Below are 24,705 nucleotides of genomic sequence, written 5' to 3'. Positions count from 1 at the left end.
CCAGTGCTGTGCTATGATGCACTCTAAATCCTGACTGAAAATCCTCAAATAAACTGTTATTTAGGCTGCTAAATATCAAGGATCTTAGAGTGAAAGGGAAGGTTAGATATAGGTCTATAGTTGGCTGAAACCCCTGGATCAAGAGTGGGCTTTTTAAGAAGAGGTTTAATTACAGCTACTTTAAAGGACTGTAGTACATAGCCTGTAAAGACAGATTGATCATATCCAGTAAAGAAGTGCTAAATAAGGGTAAAACGTGTTTCAGCAGCCTTGTTCAAATGGGTTCAAAGTTAATGGCTTAGATGAATAAAAGCATCATTCTTTGATATTGTTATACTTAAACAATATCAAAGAATGACTGAATGAATAACTTTAGAGTCCTAAGGTCCTAAGATATCACGGACAACACCTTCCTGCATGAAGCTGTGAGTGCTCTGGGCAGCTCCTTCAGTGACAGACTGCTCCACCTGTGGTTTGTGAAGGAGGTGCTGCAGGTCATTTGTCCCTGCTGCTGTCAGACTATTCAACCATCACTGCTCTCATCAGACCAAAACTTGACACTGTTAACCTGCTGCACTACTTTCATTGCATTATAAGACACTTTACACACTTTGTTTTTGCTGTAATAATGCTGCTAACAGACACAAGAAACTTTATCGTCCTCCTGATTCTTATATTCTTTTTCAAGATGACTTTGTAACATCTGTCCAGATGAAAACTGGCACATTTACAGCAGTGTTTATTAATGTGCACTGTCCCTGTCAAATAAACCAATAAATGTTTTTGTGCAAATGATGTACAGTATTTCATTATTTATCTCAAGTACAATTTTTGTTTGTGCAAAATATGTACAGTATTATCTCAGCTTCCTTATTTTGTCACTTATTTGAGATATTTTGTGTTTTAATACAGCTTTTTTGTGTATATATAAATTGTATCCTTTTTTCAGTGCTTAATTTGGTATATAGCAGATACTCCCAATGTATTTAGTATTGTAGTTATAATACTTATCTATACTGTATATGTTGTTGTATGTCTTGTTGCTGGTGAGACACAAACTTTATTGATCGTAGTGCTTACTGTTGTCAGGTAGGTTTTATTTAAAAGTCTGATTTACACCTAGGATGACAGCTAAAGCAAGTAGCACTGATACAGTGTGAAAATGTGAGGTGTGAACACCCTCTAGTGATGAAGTACTGGTACAACAGGGCTTAAAGGAATAGCTTTGATCAAATACAAACTTTAAGTCAGGCATGTAATTCCATTTCCAACATTTATTAAGTGTAAAAGAATATTTATGATCTCATTCAATGACAAATAATAAACAGAAGATGTCTGCTGGATGCAAATGACATTTTGATACCATAAAGAATATTATAGACATTGTAAAGCCATCTGTGAAAAATCCCCGCACAGAGACAGAAATACTCACTTTGCTTAATCAAAGAAAGTTAGATTACCAATAATATGCTGGTAATCAAACTTATGTGTCAATCCAAACTTTGAACACTTGGCCCCCAGAGATATACATGGTGAGCTACGTACAGGTCACATACAGATGATACATTACTGCCTCCAAAAGCTCAGGTTTCCTTCAGCTGCATCACTTTTCAGTTCCCTCTCTACTAACCACACCTCAGACTTCTGATGACAATGTAAAACAGGAATGAATGTTACAGTGTTACAGTTCAATACACTCAGTAAATAAACAGCATTTCAATTTGATTTTCCAACCACTGAAACTTTTAAAACTTACAAGAAAATTTCAAGTTTTTTTTTTTTTTTTGAGTACCAAAGTCAATGCTGATGTACACTGTATAGCAGAGTTGGCCCATCTCAGTAACATTCCCTCTCCTGTCCACTGTATCATCACATGCCTTTGTCTTTCCAAATATCTACAAGAGCCATACAGCATGTTTCACTGTGTGTGAACTCAGACCAGTCCACATGTCCTCTTTTATAACTGACCACATCTTTTTTTCCCCCCACCAGGATAAAAACCTTTAACATTTGTCAGTAGTACAGAGAGACGGTGTAGTCCCTCATTCATCCAGGAGTGTTCTATCGTAGAAAAGGTTTCGGTCGTAGTCATCTGGACACTGTTTTCAGAATCAAGACGTTTCGGCTCCCATCCGGAAGTCATTCTCATTCTCGAGTCATTCTCGAGAATGACTTCCGGATGGGAGCCGAAAGACTGAAACATTTTCTACGATAGAACACTCCTGGACGAATGAGGGACTACACCGTCTTATTTTGAAGAATGAGAATGACTTCCGGATGGGAGCCGAAACGTCTTGATTCTGAAAACAGTGTCCAGATGACTACGACTGAAACCTTTTCTACGATAGTAGTACAGAGACTTGTCAAAATTGTAATATGGCGGACATCCACAGATGTTCCTCGGTCACATATTGTCAATCTGAATGGAAAAGATGCCCTTTAAGAAGAAATATCTGTCAGGTATGATACAGTATCTTTCATATCACCAGGATAATCAGTAAATACATAAATGAATGTTTTTTTTAAACATTGGCAGACCTGCCTGTTTCTAATATTACACTTAAAAACAAAGTGTAAGAACGTTATTTTACAAATTTTAAAATGTTAACCCTGAAGATTATCATATTATATATTATGCCTTTCATTGATAATGTTGGGATGTTACTTGCAAATATGCAACTTCATGCACAGGAAATACTGCATGTCAAAAGCAAAATGGAAAAGCCAGTAGCTGTGGTTCATCAGCCATGGGCTAATGAGCGATGTTCCAGTAGCCACAGCTACAAAGAAATACACTATTATTAGATGATCTTCCAATGTCAAGTCAAAACAGAAAAGGAGATACTGTAGTATACAAAGAATAAGGCAAAATGTTTGCTACCACCAACAGCCATTCAATGTATATAGGCAATGGTTCATATTTTGACGTTCACTGACAATGCTGGCATTATCAGAGTGGCCACATCATTGATTTGATATAAGGGCATCATCTTCTAATGGGAGTCAATACAGAGAAGATGTGCAATGAGGCTTTTTTTTTTTTACTTTACTACAGCACTTTCTAATTTTTTCAATACTTTATATAGCGGTTTTCTTTAGGTTGTAGTTGTACAGCTGTGTTCCTTTGCTTTTTCTTCTAATGAATTTTGTTGCAGTAAAGCGTATTGCTTCCCACTTAAGGCCAAAAATGTTCGGGAACTCTTGGAAAATATTACTTTGCTATGATCAGCAGCCACCACTGGGTGTCACCAAACCCATCAAAACATATCAACAATCTGAAGAATTAACAGTTTCAAAACACAAACAACATAATAATACAGTTTACCAGCAACTGTAACAAGTAAATCATAGTTATACCTATCACCTAAATAAACTACCTGTTGTATATTTAAAGTGATTGATCAAAGAATAGTCTCACATGTATCTGAAATCTGATTTCCCTATACCTACCCCATAGGTAACAACAAGAACAGCTGACCCTGATTCAGCACCTGAGGCACCAGCATCGAGGCAGGACTGTGAACACATTTTAGTGTGTAATGTGGTCTTTAATAGTACTTTGCATGATCTCCAATATCTCTACCTTAACTATGTGTTTAGACTTTGACAGCTGTGTTCAGCAAAGTGTTGCTCAGATGCCAAATCTAGTGCCAAGGAAGTGAAAAAACACTCCAATCTTGCTCACTTCCTTCCCTCCTTTCTTCTTTTGCTCTTTCACCCGTGTCTGTCAGACAGAACTTTCCAGCGAGGGGATGTTGACTGAGACAGACATGTCATCCAAAAGGAGAAGTTAAGCTTTGTTAAGACTGGCATGACACAGTGTTTTACCCAGTTAAACCCTTTCAACATGCTGGCCCTTTTAGGTCTCATGGAACCATGTTTGTTAGAGATAATGGGCGATACTGTCACAGCTGGGAGACAAAGACCCTGTTTAAACTTTCAGTCGGCCCCCTGGTACAGATATAGAGTTGCCAGTGATGTGGCTGGTCTGCAGACTGATACTCAGAGTAGGACTGAGGCCTAAACTGAGAGTGGGCTGGGGGGAGGGGCTGACAGGTCCATGCTGAGGTTATTCAGGTTGGCCTGGGGGTCAGAGGTCACAGTGAGGTCGTTGAGGTTGGGTGTAGGATCGAGGGGAGCTGATGACGAGGTGTTGCTGTTGGCCAAGCAGCGGAAAACAAAGTGGAAGGGAGCGGTCTGCGAGCGGCTGTGGAGCTCAGCCTTGATCTTCTGAGGGTGAGTGTCCGGCGCCAGCTGCTGGCTGCTGCCCTCCATCAACAAGAACAGGCCGTAGTTCTCAGGGTCTGACACTTTAAACTTTTGCGCACACAGCTGACACACTTCTTCCACGGTGGCGTAAGGTCGGACCTGTAGGGTCTTGGCCGTACAGCCGCTGTCCAGCTCCTGCAGCGCCACCCGCAGGTAGTTCTGAGGGTGATAGAATAACATAATTAGACAAACATTCTAGCTCTGTAACTATGTAGCACTTCCAGTGTACACATCAAGTAAGGCAAGAAACAAAAAAATAAATAACCATTTCTTCTTCTCTTCAAGGGAGGTCACTGAAACAAGATGAATACATATGTATTTGTAATTTAGAACAGTGAATTTTAAGAAGCAAGAATGGTGATACTGATTTAGCAGGACAAGCTCCTCAGGATGTTTCAAAGTCTAGCGTAGGAGCCCTAATGTTAAGAAACAATGGCTTTTAGTTTTCAATCTAGAGCTGAAGTAGACTGTAAGGTCTACTTCCCAGAAGAACCAATAGGAGCAACCTCAAGGACCTCATACTGCAATCTGAACTTGTGACTGACTTGGTGCAGGAGAAATTCCTGCCTTAAAAATGATCATTGAAATCAATTCTGGAGCTAAAAGGCAATCAATATAAAAATGCTAAAATCTAGGTGCTTCTGACTTTTGTAATCTTGAGAGTGAGCTATGTGAGCATTACTGTTGTGTTTTTACCTGGAAGTCATCAATAGATGGTGCAGAGCGCTGGGTGGTGCGTCGACGGTGCCACTGGTGGAGTGTGTCCCTGGTTTCAGAGCTCAGCACTCTGGCTGCCTGCTCCTCCTGGAAGTTTCTGATCAGGGACATAGCTCCATAGGCGCTGGTCAAGTAGTAGCCACCTGAACATGAACACACAGAGGCAGAGAGTCAACAATATGTACATACAAGGTAAAAATAAAATATTTTTGGCTTAAGTTGTTATCGTTCCAAAGGAACTTTGCATCTTGACCAGAGTGTGGGGTGTTTATGGTGGAGGCTCTCAAGTTTAAACAAACATACCTTCTCCATGGAGCAGTGAAGGGTCCAGCAGCTCCATCATGTAAAGTATCTCATTGTCCAGCTGGGGCATGTCACACTGGGCCAACACATGGGTCAGCATGGGCAGGAAGTCATCAGCACCATACAGACGACCTGAGTGGCAGACAGACCAGGGTGGTGAGATCCAGCAGTTTCAATTTCATCATTTGATACTTTTTTACAAATCTTAAAATCTATTAATTGATTTGAGGATTATTGTGTTTATTATATTTCAGAAAATTGGTAGAATATTCAGATATATACCTGAATTGTCCTCCATGATGGTGTAGATGAGTTTGCAGACTCTCAGCAGCATGGTGACCTTCTTCTCAGGGGAGTACAGTTTACTCATGGCGTGAAACTTGTGCTTGATTTTCTCTATGGCCACGGGGTCCGGGGGCAGCATGTCGGCTACGCCCATTTCCTGCGGATGCCGGGCCTTAGCCAATAACAGGTTCTCCTTCAGCTCCTGCCACGCACCACTGCGCACCTGGAACTCCTGCAGGGCCACACTCACCATCGGTTTAAGGGGCTTCAGGACGCACTTGTGCATGGCCTTCTCCAGAACTCGGTCTGGGGAGAGAAGGAAACAGGTGAGCATTTTCACATGACTTTACTTACAATTTTTCTAATTATGCTTTCAGGAGATTTTTTGAAAAATGACATTTTCATATATATGAACACTAATATTTTATTGAAACCAAGCCAGTTCAAACTCAACTATTTTTTTCATCTTGATAAAAGAGTTCAATTAGGATGGCAATAATTTGTGCCAGTGTGTGCCTCTCATGTATTACTATTACATTTTAGTCACAGAGCTAAGCATCAGTTTTTCCAAAAAGTTATTCTGTTTGCTGCATGATAAAAAAAGATTTTTACCATCAGTAGAGGGAATATGTATTTATCCAGATGTTTAGAAGAATCTTTGAGGAGTCTGGGAATTCCTTCAGGAAGTGTTGACATTCTGGGTTTTTTAAATATTGCCAGGTATTTATTACTTAGCTTTGTGACTCAAATGTAAAGTCATAAGCTGGGGCTAGGAAAGCAGCAGAGCATACACATTAGAGACCCTGAAAATATATTTCACATTTTTTTCTATAAGTGATAGGACCCTTCATAAACATATCATTTCATGCCAAAGTTTGAACAGTTTTGGTTATTTCATGAGATGTCTGTTTGTGCTGTTTTGTCTGAGCGATTTTCACTGGTTTAAAGTGTTTGGGATTCAGTTGGGAAAAGGTGATATCACGTACTTCCATGCACCAATCGGCATTTAGCAATATTTGAATCAAAATGTGATGACAGTAGTGGACGTTTGCTTATGTTGCCAGGCTGCACAGTCCACACAGTCCTGAAGCTTGACTGTTGCACGCTTAATAAGTTATTTCTAAGGAACTTTAACTTTGTTGCTTATTTAGTCATGAATAATTAATGTTGTAGATATATACCAAGTCTTCAGGGGCTTTAAGAGAGCATTCAAAGATGCTAGAGAAACTAGATGAGAGAGATTATCACAACAGCTCTGTTGTGTTCCTGTATTTAGTTTACATACTATATATTCATTTATCGACATTTATTTCTCTGTTTTATGTCATATTGTATTTCAGTATTAGACCAGGCTTAGCAACTTTAAGATGCCCTCTCATCTGCATGCTGAACTGTGTCCTTGGCTATTGCGTTGGAACACAAGGAACACAGTGAGCTTGTGCTGAACTTCACAACATGAGAGGAATTTGAGAAACATAGACCAACGTTCTCTTTCTTTTACAAGATAAATTTGATTGGCATGAAGTGGATTTATATATGTTTTTTTTACAATATTTTTATTATGCTTTTCAACACAAACACAGACAGATTCAAGATATATGATGTACATAGCACATGATAATTGCTAAGAGATAATTGCAAATATATGGGAAAATATAGCATCTATCTATATGTATCTATATATAGATATATATAAGGAAACGCTTAGTCCCATTACAGTCGACAGTGATGCAACAAATAAACATCTGGCATCGCATGTTTATGATATTAATTTAATTATTTAAATATATATTTTTGGGGCATCAGAAAATGGTTTAAGGGCGGAGTCAGTGTCCTGGTTGGAGCCGCTGTAAATCACCTCGGTACTGTATTCCCTGTCATCAAACTGGCCTCCGTCAGTCTCGAAGGCTGTGTTCGGTCCCGGTCCAGCCATGTTCACTGGGAGGCTACTGAACCCGGTCCCCTGCCCCAGGCCTGAAAACCTCCTCCTCCCGGCGGTCCAAAGCTCCTATACTAGCAGTGTAAACAAACACCAACACTTCTCCGGTACTCTGAGCTCCTAGTCCGGGTAGAGTCAGCTAATAGGACTGCAAACTGAGATAACTAGCTAATGGAAGCTAGTAACACCAGTAAGTGACTTCCATGTTACAAGAGAAAATGTCCGTTTTGCAACAATCCCCTGATACTTTCGTCCCGGTGACAAGGTGCAGCTCCTGAATGGAGTTTGAGGTTTTTGTTTTTTTTCTGCGACTTAAGACTAAAGACTTAAGAGAAAGTTGGTCGACTAACACTCTTCTCATCGACTAGAGGTTTAGACAACTATTAGGGGGCAGCCTTAATAGTTTAGTCAACTATTAGGGGGCAGCCCTAATATCCATAGAGGGTTTTTGAAAGATAAATCCTGGGTCAACTTAAGAGTCACTCAGCAGAAAAGTGTGTTGAGTTGAGGTGAAACATAGGCAGGATAAATCCTCTGAAACCTCAAGGTGGAGCACTCTTCCTATATCACATCTCTCTAGAGAAAGAAAATGTTACCAGCCTCAGGTGTGCATTATAGGTCATCTAAAGAGAGTCAACAAATGATGAGGCTTGTTCTGAAGAGTGGAATGTTTTAACAGTATTAGTCACCGTAATCCTCAGGGAAGTAGGGTAGATCATGCCATAGTGAGCCCCAGCGATGTTCTGAAGCTTCCTCCTTACCTGGTTATATTCACGTCATCCTTTCTGCATTGAAGCAGCAAAATCCGGGAAGCAGTGAATCCTCGCTCTGTCATGTTGGATGTCTTTGAGTCATCTGGTTGCATCCATCACCCTTTGATGATCATTGAAGTTGTGAAAACATGGGCATTTTGCCCATAGGTTAGTTCCAACATTGTTCCAAGGACATCACCCAGAGTAAATACTCTGCTTTGCTTATTACCAACGAGAATAATGAAGCCGATATTGCAGGATAGTGTGCCAGAGCTCCCAGGAAGTGTGGCTCCTCAGGTGCTTGCATCATCGGAAGTCGGCATTAATTGGACTGAACTCTGGTTGAGGCTGAATAGACAGACAGAACCTAGAAATGAAGCTGAAAAGTTCAGCACTGTGGCTCACCAACTTTGCAGGGTTGCAGAAGCAGCTGAAAATCAGAGCAGTGCAAGACCACAGAACCTTTTGCCTGCTGGACGTGTACTTAAGTGTACTGCCTCAGAAATACTGCTGACAATATTTAATTCAAATTACTGTATGTATATGAGAAGATATTTTCACACACGAAAAAAGTGCTCTGCCCCTCCTGCATTTGTTTGATATCTGCAGGATGACAAAATACAACCCTCAGATAACAGCAGTGTAGAAAGGTCCATAGATCACTCTGACTGGTAAACATCTATTTGTATTCCCACATGCACATTAGGATAATTGGTGACCTTAAATTGTCTATGGTTTGTTGATGTGTCAGTATTCAGTAGCAGTTTGTTAGTAGTAGTTTGTCTACTGTCAGTCTATTCTGAGGTCATTTCATTTCAGAGCAAACATCATGACAAGGTTAACATCTCATTCCTTATCAGTTAGGACCTACAAGCTTCATCGAGACTATCAAGGTCAGATCACTACTTCTGTGTCACTTGGATTATCATGTGTGAAACTCAAGCTCTCATTGTTTACCATTTGTATAAATCAAAGTGTGTTGTTGCTGGGGTACAATATCCACACAATGACAGTGTCAACATCAGCGTTTACAACCTCAGCTTGTGCTGTCTGACTAACACAAACCATTATATCATAATACAGACAGGATGGATGCAGAGAGGGAGGCCAAACCACAACACTGCTGAATAAGGACCATGTATGAACTTGCACTGTCTGTGTGTGTGTGTTGCTGACTTTCATCCAAAAAAAGGGTAAAGTCAGCAGCATTTTTGGCTGAGCACATCTGAAGACACAGATTTTACTTTCCACCACAGCTGGATGACATCCAGCATCTGCCAGTCACATGAATCAGTCTCTCTGTCTTGTCTTGTTGAATTCCACCTGCCTCGCTGGTCTTAATGGAAATCTAAGCATCTTGCATGGTTGGCAAGATGGCACCACGTATAGCAGCCTCGGTACTGTGCTCTCTGGTACTTTTTGTGTTTTTGTTTATTTGTTTAGTTTTCTGCTCTCCGGCACATTCACCAGGGAATAACTTTTATACATCGGACTATCCACTGATCAAACATTTTCACCGGTTTTCATCAAACCGGAAAGTTTTACAGAGTTATTAGTCAGAGGAGCAGCAGCTCTCTACAGGATTTGCTGCAATGTGGGAAATGATCCATCACACCCTGGACACAACCTGTTTCATCTTCTCCCCTCAGGTAGGCACTACAGAGCACTGTACACCAAAACGACCAGACACAAGAACAGTTTCTAAACATCCACTGTACCTGTAAATTATATATTCTCATTGTTTAAATACACAGTTTTTTAACATGTAAATATCATCACTCAAATACAAATCTAATACAAATACAAAGTCATATCCACCTACCTCATGTATATAAAGCAACCTGTTACATTAATCATATTTATTTCAGCACCCTTTGCACTCTGCACCATTGCACTAGTGTCTTACCGTCTACAAATGTTGTTTTTTTATATATAGATACATATACTATTTAATTTATATATGTATATCTGTGCATAGTAGTTTAAGTTCAAGCTTGTTGTTTTTAGCTATATGTATGTCTATTTCTGTGTACATTGAGAGCAACGAAAAACCGGAGTCAAATTCCATGTGTACATACCTGGTCAATAAAGCTGATTCTGATTCTGAAAAGTTTCCACACCCACATTACTGCTACCTGCTGATACCTCTGGAATCTCTGGAATACCTCTACCCGCTGGAATAGAACCCTACAGCACATTCTCATTTCCTCATTCCACAACTACACACTGATTGAGAGTTGCCAGTAAGTAGGGCACCCAGCATGTTGATCCGGCATCAGCACAATTACTGTTGTTTTTGTTCTATTACTTTTTACTGGCACAGTTTATGAGTGATTTGTTAGTCTTTGCCAGCTAATTTTAGTATTCCACGATGAGACTTTCTTTAACATCTTGATTTCAAGTTATTTTGGAAACAACCATCTTCTTATCATTTTATGTTCCAAGTGTTACAGAAACTCCCTGAGCCTCGGATGAGAAGTTTTGTTCAGCACAACTTCTCAAACATTTCCTCCACTTTCACAAAGAGAGAATAAAACTAAACTTCCTTGTACCTGTGACAGGTACAAGGAAAAACCAAATGTAAGTCTCAAGATGGGTACAACACGGCAACCATTACTGCCTGAAACCACTTCCTCACTGCATTTTAAGGTCAAACTCTTCCCTTCTTCACAATATTATCCATTTGTACCACATTAGTACCAAGGAGATCTCCTGATACATATTGCTTACTTTCTGCTTCGATGATATACACCTTAAAAATAATCTTTGTACCTAACCTTGGGTCATCGTAGAAAAGGTTTCAATCGTAGTCATCTGGACACTGTTTTCAGAATCAAATGACTACGATTGAAACCTTTTCTACGATAGAACACTCCTGGACGAATGAGGGACTACACCGTCTAACCTTGGGTCATACAAACAAGCATGTTGAGGGACCAGTGTTTAGAGGTCCCTGTATTGATTAATTAGCAAAGAATGGTTTATTTTCTCAACATTTACTAGATTGATTGGAGTGGGTTAAATGGACAAAATCCTCTATCATGTTATACAGTATGTCATTTAATATCTCAATATCGATATATATTGTGTTATAGTGAATGTTCTGGAAAATCAATTGAGAAACTGCTCAATCTTTTTTTTTAAAAGAATAGTTCAAGATTTTGGGAAATGCGCTTATTCCCTTTCTTGTTGAGAGTTAGATGAGAAGATTTATACCACTCTTATAGCTATACTGTAAATATGAAGCTACAGCCAGCAGCCTGTTAGCTTAGCTTAGCAAAAAAACTGGCAACAGGGGGAAACAGCTAGCCTGACCCTTTCCAAAAGTAACAAAATCCATCTACCAGCACCTCTAAAGCTTACTAATTAACACAGTATATCTCGTTAGTTTGATCTTTTAAAAAATGAAGTGTAATAAATGACAAACTGTGGTTATATGAGGGTTTATGTGCTGGACTGATGCAATAACCTTATACAAATCCAATTTTGGCATAAAACAGTCCTGCTCATTGATTTGTAATATTTACCACAATGGTCTAATACACCTAGAGATATTACAAAGATAGCTACCACAGAATAAATAGTAAGGCAAAATCTCTGATGGTTGACAAATTCATATTATCTCATGATATCATTATTTTGCCCACCCATATTCTCTAAACAGAGTTTGGCTGTGCAAGCACTGGAGAAAGGTCTAGCTGGTATCTTAGATAGGTAGAAATACCAGTCAGGGTACTTTTAATTAATTAAACCAATAATAATTACAAGGGAAGGCCTAAACTGCACTAAGCTCACTGATGCCAATGAACCTTGATGGGAAGTCAGTGAGTTTTAACTTCTGTGTGCAAGAAATTCTGCAGACTTGCTACTTGAGTTTTTCTGGGATACCAGAAGGAAGCTTTTAGATTCAAGCTAATATCTGAGCCCCCTTATCCAGCTGTTGATGTTAACACATGAACACTTTGTGAAGCACCCCAAACAGAGCTTCATGTGAAGTTGTCTCAGGCTATCTGCTGGATGAGAGCCGCGCAGTGTGGGATGAGTGGAATACAAGGAACTCTATTCTGCCCTCCCAACCACTCCCCTCATCCTGCCTGAACATCCTGAACCCAAACGCACACATGGTTGGGTTGCTGAGTGAGCGCTAGACGGGAACAACAACAACAACAACAGCATCTTCTATATCTAAAACTCTGTGATTGTCTCCTCTGAAAATTAGTGATATTATTCACAGATTTCCTTTCATTGCAACATGGGTGCACTGATGTTATGTGTTTCCCTTCATTTCTGCACATTTGTTGTTTTCTTTGCTACTATGTCAGCACATTACTTTGAAGCAAGGAGAGCGGAAGAGAGAGAGAGAGAGAGAGAGAGAGAGAGAGAGATTGGATTTGGATTTGGAGGAGAGAAAGAGAGAGACCAAACAAACACAGAAACCACGAAAAAATGCAAAGACAGTATCAGAAAAAGACAGCGAGACAGAAAGTGGAGGGTGCTTGCCTCAAATCCTCCCACTCTGATTGGAGAGTTAGTTTAAAAGAACTGAAGTTGGAGTAAGACAGAGATTGTAGGACTTGGCAGATGTTCACCCAAATGCATATGGGCCGGCCAGCCTTTGAGTTGAGCAGAAAACACTCTCTGAAGCTTCCACAACAAAATATTGTGCAACTATTCCAAGAACTAAAACCGCAGCAGTTCCCAGTGTGTCATCCCTCTGAAAAATAGGCCACTCAGAAATTCAGGCAACCACAACACACGACATACAAATATGAAAAAATACAGCAGCATTTTGAATTTGTGTCTTTTTTCCCTTCAGACATTGCACTATTAGGAGATGTCAATCAAACCTAAAACTTTAAGCTTTGATAATATCTGGGTTATTATTTATTATTATTTGGGGATATTATATTATTATATTATATTATTTGGGGAATTTTAATGCCTTATTAGATAGCCAACAGTAGAGAGATGACACCTGGGTGCCCCAAACTTATCTTTTTTTATCCAAACATGGAGAAAAACTATTTATAAAAGTGGTCAATATAAATTAATTTCTACACCTACTCAGTTTAAATTCATTTTCCAAAAATCCCAAACACTGTTGCCATAAAAAAAGGCATTACTTCCTGTGCACCAGAGGACGTTTTTTCTGAAAAAGACCTTCTCCCAGCGGATGTTCAGAGCGGAATATGTTAAAGCTGTGTCAAATCAGTTACCAAATGATGCAACGAAACATTTGCTGTTTTAAAAAGGGGCTCAGGTGATTCAGAAATTCACTTCCATAAAGTTGATGGACTTTTGAGACACAGATTATAAAAAGAATGGTCAAAATCAAGGCATCAGAGACCGATATATCCTGACTTTTAGTCCCTAGTATGGGTCAAGCTCCAAAAACACTGGATCCTACATTTCCCATAATGCAACTGGACAGTCTTTCATTAGACCTTCCCTCATCTTTCAAATCTCAAGTTTTTAATGCAGCCTTTCTATTAAGAATTTTAAGTCTGAAGCACAGGCCACGATAATTTTGCTGACCTCACTATGACATCATCAGGTTTATTTTTTCAGACTTTGGAAAGGTCCCTCCAGAGCCACAGAAGACATTATACAACTGCTTCCACGGGCTGAGTAGTGCTTCTCCTTACAAGTAAACAGAACTTCATGTGTAAAATTGGTGAAGTGCCGCTTCAATAAAAATGTTTGAAGAAAATCACATAATAGATGCTGACATTGCCACCAATAACATTTTCAAATACATCAAAATCCTAAATACCTTCAAGATTAGTGTTCATGTTATGTGATGACTAAGTTTTTCACTCACCCCCTTCCTCCTGAGTAAAACCCTCTTTGTGCTCTTTGTTTACATATTACTCTGTCCAAGGTCTAATACAGCCACTGAATCTTGGCCAACCTAAATGAATCAGACCACTCTTCTGGCTGGTGTGCATGTACTCTCATGTATCTATGTCGTTGTGTCTGGTTTCCCCCTTTCATGTTGCTGTCATGGTATTGTAAGATGCAATAAAGGATGGATATAATAAAGCGCAATAAGAGGGAAATGTGAATATTAATATTGGATTACAAGATATTCGCACTAAGTTTCAAAAGATTTGAATGTGTTCACCTGTCTTTACTTTGTTTTTCAAATGGGCACTGACTTACCAGCATACATGACAACATACCATTAACTAAAATTAGCCTGATGGCCATGGCTTCACCTGGAATATATAAATACACATAAACACACATGTACACATCCAGCTGCAAACAGAAGAAGGCAGGTTTTCCAATGTCCTCACTGCTGAAATATCAAAGTGAAACTGCTGCATCTGCATTAAATGTGCTTTCTGTGACATAGTTGTTGGGACCACTGGACTCCACAGATGAATTTGTTCAATTGGGTGACCTAAACTGAACTTTTATTATAAAACATGAGCCATTGAACTCTCCCACAATCCTCCAGGTATTCACACCTATGTATGAACTCCACCCATGGACACAGCTTTCAGCTACCATTGGTCAGTATGACCCATTATGAACTATTTCTTTTGGTACTCACCTATCTGGTCTTCAGGAATGAGGCTCTCGATTGGCGGCTCCAGCTCGGAGCTCTGTTGCAGGTAGCTCTTCATCTGAGTGATAAACTGGCGGAGAGTCTGCAGCAGCTCCAGTCCAGAGGCGTAGCCCTGCCAGGCCTGGGTGCCTGCACCCTCGCCCATGTAGCTCAGGTAGTCCTGTACCAGGCAACCGAAGTACGAACCTTTATGCCTGGACAACTCCACCACCCTGCGGATCGCCCTCTTCTCGGGCGTTAGCAGTGAGTTGAAAACACCACTCATCTTGCGCAGGTGCCCTCGCAGGGCCTTCTGCAGGACCAAAGCACTGGCACTAGGGCGACGCTTTGTGCGGTGGCCTGGTGGTATCATGGTCAGGTCCTGGTCTTGGTCCTGGTCGCTCTCGAGGCTGACGCCATAGTCAGGCTCATCTTCATCCTCGTCATCTTCGTCATCCTCGTCCTCCTCGTCCTCCTCCATGCTACAGTAAGGCATGTGGGATGGTGGGAGGGAGAGGGGGAGGTGGGTGTTAAAGTCAGCCATAGTGGGGGGGCTAGGGTCATGCAGAGGAGGAAGGAAGAATGCTGAGGACTGAGAGAAATCCAGAGAGTCTGAGGAATCTGTGGAAAGGCTCATGTCACTCAGCCTCTGGCCGCCACCACTGCATTCCTCGCCTGCTTCTTCTTCTCCTCCTGTCACTTCTGCGCGCTTGCTTGTTGTCATCAGTGAAGGGTCTCGAGGACTGCTGGAGTACTGGGCAAGGGTTCTGGTAGCATTATGCTGAGACAGTTTGGCCCTAATGAGGGCTTTCTCAATAGTCTGGTCCTCCAGTGCCAAGTGGCATTGGGCATCTTCCTGGCTGGATGATGATGAGGCCTTGGCCCGATGTGGAGAGGAGGAGAGAGATGATAGAGAGATGGGCAGGGATGGCCGGGGAATGGATATGGGGGAGCTGATGCTGAGTCTTTTGGGAGAGGAGGATGAGGGGCTGATGCTTAGCGAGGAGCCCAGACGAGAAAGGAGGCTGCTGCCTCTCTCCCTCTCCTCCACTTTCTCTTTGGGGATGTTGATCCAGGAGATCTTCTCTGGCATACTGCGGAGAGGAGGGGCTGAATGTCGCGGCACAAAGCGAGGTGGGGGTGGACGAGGAGGTGGGGACCGTGACACACTGTCTGCAGCACTCAGCTTCTGATTGCTGCTGCTGGTTTCACTGTTATCGTCTGTGCTGTGCTGCGCTGTGTTTCTGCCAAGGCTCTGCAGGCTGCTTTGACCTGACTGGCTGCTGTCACTGTGATCAGAGCTACAGACCTGAGGACTGTCTCTACAAGAGTGTTGACTGTCCTTGTTGTAGATTTCCAGGTTGTTGCTAATGGGTTCTTCCTTATGGCCTTGCTTTGCTGTGCCAGAGGGATTTGAAGTGGTGCTGTCGTCGCCGTCTGTTTGGTGAACCTTTATGAAGAGGGGGTTGATGAAACAAAGTGCTCCGTTGGACTGGCAACGCTCAAGCTTAGATGGGGTGCGAGTTCGAAGCCAAGGGCGCCCTGGGGTGGTTGCCAAGGAGACTGATCTCTGGGCAGTTGAAGATGGTCTGTTGGGAGCAGCTATTCCTGCCAAGGAGACTGAGCCCTTCGTCCTGTGGCACAACTGAGCGTCCCAGAAGCCTGTGTGAGACAGTGAGAGAAATATTCTACCTATATTAAGTGGGCAGGGTGTAATACAACATTTAAGTGCCAAATTTAATATGTCTGGGCCCTGTCTCAATAGCATTAGTAATGTGGATTGTAGCCAACATTAGCTTGGCCAAACATGGACCACAGATTTGGTAGCTGCCTTTTCACCAGCTTTCAGACAAAATAATTAAAAAGAGTACTCCATTGCACTCCTATAACATTGTTGAACTTACAATCGACAGTTTTAAAAAAAGATAAAAATTGAAGCAGCAGAACCAGAGATATCGTCTTTGCTATTCCATGCATTCTTCTTCCTTGTCAAAACCTGGTGCCTACATTACCCACAATGCAACTTGACCACTGTCAGTTCGGTCAGAGATTCTGGCGTGTTATGCTAGTAGTGGCTAGCCTCAAGCAGAAATTAGGAGCGGGCTACAGAGGTTTGGTAAGCTCACTTCTTTCTAACTCCACGCCCCTAGATTTTTTTTTATTTTCAAACTTGTGGTCTTCAGCCCCAACCAACGCTGACTCAAGTGACATCACTTGTGGTATATTTATCAGACTTCGTGCAACTCCCTCTGGAGACACAATAGGCTTTATACAATTTTTTTCACATATGCAGTAGTACCTGAAAACAGACTTTGATATGTAAAAAAGTTCCCCTTTAACAAACACCAATTCCAGTTATTTTCAGTAGATCATGGAACACTTTTAAAAGCATTCATCTTCATCACTATTGAGGGCCAACAATTAGAGGTGTAACAGTACATTCATCATAAAATCATCATAAACTGCACATTCAGTTCGTTAGACATCTTATTTTGGTTTGGTAAGCCACATGAACTGAATAATTATAGTCTTATTAGTCTAATACACTAATTACAGTCTATGGCAGGACAGTGGCACATGAAATTCAAACTTAAATTCAAACGTGCTCAACCAGATAGCTTTGACAGTCTATTAGTTGTTGACAGTTACCAAAACTATGCTAATGAGACTAGCCCAGCTCATTGGTATGACAAATCCCCTGTTTGGGACCATTAAGGTTTCCTAGCACATTACACCAACACTAAACAAGGTAATCAGTCAAAAATAGTGTCACCATTGGTGACAAAGATTTGTCTGAAAATAGCTTCACTGAACATGCTAACTCATTTGTGATGGCATCACCTAGGTATGTCAATTACAGGAGGTAGTTTAAAACAGACTGAGGTGCAAATACTTCTCCCCACAGTGTTCAAGTAGCTGCTTACTGTGGATTCAGACTGGGCCAAAGCAATAGCAAATGCCATAGAAATATTTTTTCCTTCACATACACGGTTTTGGACTTGAGTTGGAACAATACTGACATATAGCTTTGTGTATACTGACCATATGCAAATGCTTCACTCCAACAGCAAGAATTATAGCCTAAATGTGACTGTTGTGTTTTTCAAAGTATGTGTTTATGTTTTGTTTTTCTCTCTGGTACATCTTGAACCATGTTTTGTGTATCAATTTATCCCCTACCAACAATGAAACTGTCAGTTGTCAGCTATTTGTCTCCTGCTGTTCTTTTGGTAACTGACAATTTTATAGACTCCAACCAAACTCACTGAGCGGCAGCAAGAAAAATTATTAACTTATGTCAACTTACATTTGTCCACTCACCCACTCCCAATGACTCAATACAAGTCCTGCAATTACAACCAGTCTAAAAAAACCCTCTAAATGCTGCTTAGTGCAAAATCACTGCTCTTTACTTTTGTAGTATGAGTGGCTCAACCTGTCAGGGAGCTTTTTCCCAGCAAATGAGAGCGAGGAAAATAGCACAAAATTACTGTAACACAACGATTTGTTGAACCTTTAGAATCCAGGCCGTACCAGACAGAGCAATAAAGACAGACACACATCAGTGGGATCAATACAACATGAGCAATACTAGTACCAGTCACAGAGCAGCTCCTTCACACAACTACAGAGCAGAAAAAAAGAGGGCAACAATACTCACTGTGATCCTAAAGCTCAATGACAGAGCTGTTGATCTCACTCTCAGTCTAATTTCTCTGTACAGTTCTGATGGTGCTGCAGAAGACACACTGCTGTGTCTGCAAAAGCTGAAACTCGACTGGCTTCCCTGGCTCACTCACACTCAATCTGTGTTATGACTCACTCATGTTAATGTGTGTGTGGGCGGGCTGTTAGCACAGTTGCGTGGTCTGTCTCTCTCTGTTGTTCTCTCTCTCTGACACAGAGACATAAGTTTTTCCTATTTCCCACACTACTCTTGTTTATTCTCTCTTCTATTAATATCTTCTCCTTTTTTCTCTGTTACATGCTCTGATTGGGTTACTTATTACTGCGTCTACTATACTGTTCTATACTGTAATATCATTAGATATAGTTTTGAGAATTCTGTTTGTTAAAGATCTTTTACAATTGTTTTCTTGACGCACTGAATTATTTTGATTACTCAGTTATACATACAGGCATGTTCACACAAGTATATGCAAAGCACAGCAAAGCACTGCTGTACAGTGTTCAAACACACACATATACTGTACACCTGGGACTGAGAGCAGAGAGGGATGTGGTTTGGCGTGGTTGATGTAAGAACTTGTAGAGAGATATGACAGCTGAACTGGAGCCAAAAATAGACCGAGCTAACACATTGTACGGGACATGAAGTCACTTTGCTTCTTCTGGAGCTGGGAATATTTCAGAAACTTAATTACTAGATCAAACAAACATATACTTGTTACATGTGAATGTGGGCAGCATTTGGCATTGATTGCCTTTTACCTTGCTCCAACACTTGAGCTGAGTAATAAAAGGTAGCAAGTGTTATCTCAAAGGTTGCAAAATTGGGAAAAGTAAATCATCTTAACTGATAAGTGGCTGAGTCTGTCAGTTTTACTTAGCAGATTGGTAAACATGACTATAAAACAGGCAATTATCAAGTTCACACTTTCCACCTTGTAGCTATATAAAGGTTTTAGGAAAATATACTAATATAAGTTGTTAAAATGGTGGGTTATCTTTTTTAAATGTCTGTGTTTATAGTAGATTTTGGAAAACAACAGGATCTTCTGACTTCCAGGAGATAAGGCAAACTTGCATCAGAGCAAAGTAAAGTAGATCTTATCGATCCCTTGCTCAAAGGAACTTCTACTGTGGCTGCAGAGGAAAATATTGAGATTGAAACAAGGACTTTTCAGGAACAAACTTGAAAACTTGTCAACTCTAATCTGTATACTGACAAGAAACATCAGCATATCAAACATTTGATTGAAAAACACTAACAAGTTGTTAAATATGAGATGGCTTGCATGTTTGGCTGAGGAGTAATACCAATTTCACAGAAATAATGCCATAAATAAAAAGCAGGCAACTTCCCCAGAGCCTTAAACCAACAGCGGCCATGAAGGACCCAGGTATGGCAAATAGTTTGTAGTAATTTGGTTACAAATATGTAGAGATGCACAGATCTGACTTTTTCTCTCCCGATACCAATTCCTGTACCACAACTTAGAGTATTTGCCAATGCCAATTCTCAATGGTCATTAATGGCCCAGAATATGCAATTTGCAATAATCTCAAAGAAAATCTCTGTAAAACCCTGTTTTATAACTCTTAGAATCATTCATGTTTTGACCAAATTAAGTAGGTCGGGTAAATTGACAGATGAATACAATCACCAATCTGAAAAGATAAGTCCAACAACACCTACACACTTTTAAACCACTATTTGTGCCTCAGCTAAGTGAAGTTAGAAGAAGCAGGTATAAGCCAAAATAATGTCTGCACCGTTCTCCAAGCAGATCTTTCATTTCTTTATCCCGGCACTGCCGGACATCCGTCTGTCATTCCCATTCTTGAGACCGGGTGCCTCAAGCTCCAGCCTGAGTCCATGCCCAGCCGCGCAGCACTGATGTGGGCCTGGAAGAGGCTTTTGTTCCTGGGGGTGACTAATTTAGCACTGGCATGCCAGTTAATCCTTCGAGCAGGGGGAATGTGGTTGAGATGGGATTTATGAGTGTCACGCCTCTGGGGGGAAAAAAACTAACAAAACTTTTTACATACAACAGATGTGGGATGGATGAAAAACCCCTCGCCTGCTGGTTAGCCAACATTACACATACTATATTTCCATAATATACTGTTAATTTGTACATTTGTAAACTGCAACATTTGTAAATATTAGTGGCCAATTTTGCCAAATTTGATCTCTTGTGTTTTTATCAATATTCTGTTGTTTTCTGCTTCAATGGAATCAAGAAAATTCATCTTCATATCTCACTTTTAGTCTGCCTTCAGTTCACAGATTCCCACAATTGCATGCTTGTCCCCCAAATATATAATCAATTGAGAGAACAAACCTGTTCCAAGTTTAGCAACTTCCTCAAGATCAGCAGACGTTCTAGCAGAAGCAATGGCCTCTGGAAGCTTCAGAGTGAAGGGCAACACATCCCTAAGAAAAAGAGAAAAGGTGTGTGAAAGGGAGAAAGATTCGGTCAAAAGAGAAAAGGAAAATCAAGTGAGAGGGCGTGACTGCAAGCCTATTCCTAAAAGTGTGTGAGTCACTGCGTTGGAATAGAGGAGCGTGGCTTGGCCTGGGGGTGTGGTGTTGGCTGAACCGTCTATTCAACCACACGGCTGGAGGGTAAAATGTGCCTGCTGCTCTCCTCCCTGTGGGTCTTTTACAAGACCATTCAAAGCTTTAACATGGTTTCCAAAGGCTTCAGTCAAGCAAACCTGAGTGATCATAGCTTAATATTATACCTACAGATTTCTGAAGGAAATTATCTCTTTGTGAAACCTGTACACTTTAAATGTGATAAATGACCGAAACGCTATTGTAGAAACGACTAGCAGAGGCACAGAAAGTACCTATTTCACTATTCAATTTTATTTATATAGCACCAATTCATAACAGAAGTTATCTCACTGCACTTTTCCTATAGAGCAGGTCTAGTCCGTACTCTTTAAATATTATTATTATAATATTATTTACAGAGAGCCAACAAATCCCACCATGAGCAAGCATTTGGCGACAGTGGCAAGAAAAAACTTCCTTTAAGAGGCAGAAACCTTGGACAGAACCAGACTCAATGGTGGGCGGCCATCTGCCACTGCCGTGTTAGGTTTTGAGAGAGAGAGAGCTAGATTTGGAGAGAGAGAGAGAGAGAGAGAGAGAGAGAGAGATGGGGAGAGAAAGGGAGAGGGAGAGGTTTAGAGATAGAACTTTAGTGGTAATATTAATAAATTAATAATAATAGGAATGACTATGGCTATAGGAATAATAATGACAGTATTAATAACAGAGCCAATAACAACAACTGTAGAAGCAGTTGTCAAGCAGGAACACAGAGGCAGCAAGTGGCCCACAACCACAGATCCAGTCTCTGCAGCTCAGGAGGCAGAAATACCTGCTGCAACAGAAGGAGAGAGAAGAGAAATGAGAAAGCACAAAACTACGGGAGAGAGAAGATGTTGAGTTAGTAACATGCAGTAATGGGATAAAAATACATACAGACGGAGAGGGAGAGAAGGAGAGAGGATAGAGGTGCAACATGGGAAGTCTCCCAGCAGTCTAAGCCTATAGCAGCATAACTAAGGGATGGTTCAGGGCTCACCCAAGCCAGCCCTAACTATAAGCTTCATCAAAGAGGAAATCTCGAGTAGAACCAGACTCAGCGTGGGCGGGCATCTGCCGCTAACTTCACGTTTCTCAAAATAGAGCTGCCAATAATCAAAGTTGGTTTCTCAGCGGGTATGTCGCTAAGTGGGGAGAACTTGCTGGAAACATGAACAGGTTGGTGGTGAACCATGGGCTTCTGCTTAGGGCTATGCTTCCTTCGGACAGTCACCCAGCCTCCCTGGTTTCGGCTAACAGGAGCTACCTCTGGTCGGTCCGCACCGGCTACTGGGGGCTGGCTAACTACAGCAGCTAATGATTGAGTTCCCATGGTGCGGAACAGCGTTTCCAATTCACTAAACCTTGCCTCCAATGCTACAAATAAATTAGTCAGTACAAGTGAATAACTGTACAGTTCTTGTCAGTACAAGTGCCACAACTGGAGAGCCTTAATGTACTTGTTCAGGCAGCCTGATAATAAGGAATTGCAATAGTCCAACCTAGAAGTAACAAATGCATGCACTAGTTTTTTGGCATCATTTTGAGACAGGATGTGCCCGATTTTTGCAATGTTGCGTATGTGAAAGAAGGCAGTCCTTGAAGTTTGTTTCACGTGGGAGTTAAAGGATAAATCCTGATCAAAGATAACTCCGAGGTTCCTTACGGTGGTGCTGGAGACCAGGGCAATGCGATCTAGAGCAACTATATCTTTAGATAATGTGTCTTGAAGGTGTTTGGGGCCAAGTACAGTAACTTCAGTTTTGTCAGAGTTTAACATCAGAAAATTGCAGGTCATCCAGGTTTTTATGTCCTTAAGGCATGCTTGAAATTTAGCTAACTGGTTAGTTTCATCTGGCTTGATTGATAGATATAACTGGGTATCATCAACAATGAAAGTTTGTGGAGTGTTTCCTAATAATATTGCTTAGAGGAAACATATATAAGGTGAATAGAATCGGTCCATCTGTAACAAAACAGGTCATGTTACGAGATCATATAACAGATAATGCTTGATTAGTTATTAATTTCATTAGTTAAAATGAAGGCAGCTTGGACAGGGCCAACAAACTTAATCTGTTCTTTAACAGATTCGACACACCGGCTCCTGCTCATCCCCCCTCTAACTCAGCTGCTGTCAGCCCTCAAGCTCCTCTGAGTCCTCTGCTCCCCCCTCCTCCATCTTCCTGGGAGAGTCCTACTCCCCCCTCAACTGGATTTCAGGCTAACGGCCCTCTTCACACTGATGACTTCCCCCCTCCCCTGCCTGTAACCTCTGCTGTGCGACTGACTACTGACCAGGTGAGAGGACAGCTGATGAAACTCCACTCAAACAAGGCTGCAGGCCCCAATGGAGTTAGCCCTGGGGTGCTAAAAGCCTGGGCCCCCAGCTATATGGAGTCCTTCAACATGTCTTCAAAGGGTCCCTGTTCTGTGGAAGACATCTTGCCTCGTGTCCCAGTGGCTCCAAGGACTACAGACAGGTGGCACTGACCTCCCACATAATGAAGACCCTGGACAGACTGGTGCTGGAACAGCTGCGGCCCATGGTCAGACCCCTCCTGGACCCCCTTCAGTTCGCCTACCAGCCCCGGCTGGGAGTTGAGGATGCCATCATCTTCCTGCTGAACCACATCCACACCCACCTGGACAAGCCGGCAAGCACAGTGAGGATCATGTTTTTTGGCTTCTCCAGTACTTTCAACACCATCCGGCCAGCCCTGCTGGGTGAGAAGCTGGCAGCGATGCAGGTGGATGCCCCCTCATGTCCTGGATTGTTGACTACCTGACTGGCAGACCACATCATGTGTGTCTGCAGCACTGTGTTGGACAGTGTGGTCAGCAACACTGGGGCCCCTCAGGAGACTGTCCTCTCTCCCTTCCTCTTCACCATCGACTTCAGCCACAACACAGTCCCGCCACCTTCAGAAGTTTTCTGATGACTCTGCTGTGGTGGGATGTATCAGCGGTGGTGAGCAGCAGAACCAGGGTAGCAGAACCATCTGCAGCTCAATGCAACAAAGTCTAAGGAGCTGGTTGCAGACCTACGAAGGGCCATGGCACCAGTGACCCCGGTTTCCATCCAGGGGGTCAATGTGGACATTGTAGAGGATTACAAGTACCTGGGAGTACACATGGACAATAAACTGGACTGGGCTAAGAACACTCAAGCTCTTTACAGGAAGGGCCAGAGCCGTCTCTATTTTCTGAGGAGGCTGAGGTCCTTCAACATCTGCCAGACAATGCTGAAGATGTTTTATGAGTCTGTGGTGGTCAGTGCAATCCTGTATGCTGTCGCATGCTGGGGCAGCAGGTTGAGGGTAGCGGACGCTAACAGACTCAACAAACTGATCCATAAGGCCAGTGACATTGTGGGTGGTGTCAGAGAGGAGGATGCTGGCCAAACTACATGCCATCTTGGACAGTGTTTCCCACCCACTCCATGACGTGCTAGTCAAACAAAGGAGTACCTTCAGTGGAAGACTCATCCCCCCAAAAAGCACCACAGAGTGCTACAGGAAGTCATTCCTGCCTGTGGCCATCAAACTCTTTAAATCCTCCCTCTAAGTGTTAGTCTATATGACTGAAGTCATGAAGTCAT

General features: G+C 41.7%; 1 protein-coding gene across 1 annotated transcript in view; it reads right to left on the bottom strand.

Annotated features, from left to right (window-relative positions):
• Nucleotides 1-2,525: 2,525 nt before the first annotated feature.
• The window catches only part of LOC122884301 (ras and Rab interactor 2-like), a 60,909-nt gene continuing 38,729 nt past the window's right edge, over nucleotides 2,526-24,705 (bottom strand). Inside the window, 7 exon segments of the mRNA XM_044214076.1 lie at nucleotides 2,526-4,057; nucleotides 4,060-4,428; nucleotides 4,966-5,129; nucleotides 5,290-5,421; nucleotides 5,572-5,880; nucleotides 14,825-16,480; nucleotides 20,848-20,939. Of these exon segments, the coding sequence (XP_044070011.1) occupies nucleotides 3,932-4,057; nucleotides 4,060-4,428; nucleotides 4,966-5,129; nucleotides 5,290-5,421; nucleotides 5,572-5,880; nucleotides 14,825-16,480; nucleotides 20,848-20,939 (2,848 nt within the window). The 3' untranslated portion in view covers nucleotides 2,526-3,931.

The sequence above is a fragment of the Siniperca chuatsi genome, linkage group LG11 (genome assembly GCF_020085105.1).
Source record: "Siniperca chuatsi isolate FFG_IHB_CAS linkage group LG11, ASM2008510v1, whole genome shotgun sequence".
Taxonomy (NCBI): domain Eukaryota; kingdom Metazoa; phylum Chordata; class Actinopteri; order Centrarchiformes; family Sinipercidae; genus Siniperca; species Siniperca chuatsi.
The sequence above is the reverse complement of the archived record's forward strand: the minus strand, read 5'-3'. Positions and strand labels throughout refer to the sequence as shown.